The sequence below is a fragment of the Atta colombica genome, unplaced genomic scaffold (genome assembly GCF_001594045.1).
Source record: "Atta colombica isolate Treedump-2 unplaced genomic scaffold, Acol1.0 scaffold146, whole genome shotgun sequence".
Lineage (NCBI taxonomy): Eukaryota > Metazoa > Arthropoda > Insecta > Hymenoptera > Formicidae > Atta > Atta colombica.
The window spans coordinates 339,857-340,917 of record NW_017259235.1 but is presented as its reverse complement, the minus strand read 5'-3'; the positions used below and the strand labels follow the sequence as shown (position 1 = coordinate 340,917).

The 1,061-nt window shown below is 28.8% G+C and overlaps 1 protein-coding gene across 1 annotated transcript in view; it reads right to left on the bottom strand.

Annotated features, from left to right (window-relative positions):
- Positions 1–55: 55 nt before the first annotated feature.
- The window catches only part of LOC108685101 (BTB/POZ domain-containing protein KCTD5), a 4,132-nt gene continuing 3,126 nt past the window's right edge, over positions 56–1,061 (bottom strand). Inside the window, exon 4 of the mRNA XM_018189742.1 lies at positions 56–512. Within this exon, the coding sequence (XP_018045231.1) occupies positions 483–512 (30 nt within the window). The 3' untranslated portion in view covers positions 56–482. The remainder of the gene's footprint in view (positions 513–1,061) is intronic.

Genomic DNA, 1,061 nt, shown 5'->3' with positions numbered 1-1,061 from the left:
ATATATATATATATACATATAAACATATCTGCTTTTAAAGCAGATAGATGTGCTTATAGAAAAAGGAAGGTTTTTACTTTGTGTCTGTGTATAGCGCACACATGCGCGCGATTATCTGTATATAAACTGTATGAAATTATTAAACTATTCCATTCGTGAGATCGACATTTTTTTCTTTTCTTCTGGGCACTGTTAATAAAGAGGAATAAATTAATAATGTGTTACTTTCGGTTTTTAAAGCTTCATGTACAATCTCGCTATGTAATAAATACATATCTATAAAATTTTCTTTATCCTTTGCACTGTAATGTCCCTGTAGATTAACATTATCTAGGAATAGAGAGAATATAATGGAAAAAGAGTATTTAAAAGGGTTTTATAATTTAATACTTTAAATGTAAAAACGAAAACAGTCTTCATCTTGTCGCAGCGCAGCTGATCAAACTAAAGGAGGCAAGGGAAAACAAGGACGGATCTAGACATTACATGCGTGAACCCTTCTGCTGCAAAACCTAGAATGTAATCCAATAATCTAAACTTAATAAAATTGTATTAATCTCACTTCACTTATAGCTATAATACTTAATACTAATTACAAGATCTATTACGGCAAATTGAAGTTATACAGTTTTATTATCATATAAAAAAAAATTGTTCCGCCTCTGTTACATATTGTTGCCATAAACCAATAAAATAAGAAATACCAATACTAATCTAATTATAGCTATATACTTTGCTCCCCAAAAGCTACCTTTATCGAAAAGCAAACCCATATTTTATCGAAAAGCAAACCCATATTGCATTAGTATACACAATAATTTAATACTATTTTCTATATTGTATAAATAATCGTACATAAACTATTGATGGTAAAATATACACTGTGGACAATTCACTCTTATGTCGCATAAAGGATATATGAATAATTTGGCATGCAATAATGATTCATGCAGGTCATACGGGGCATAAAGTATATATATAACCACAAACCAATGAAAGAAAAAATTCTTTATTCAATGAACGGCATGCGGTACAATAATAATAATAATAATAATAATAAT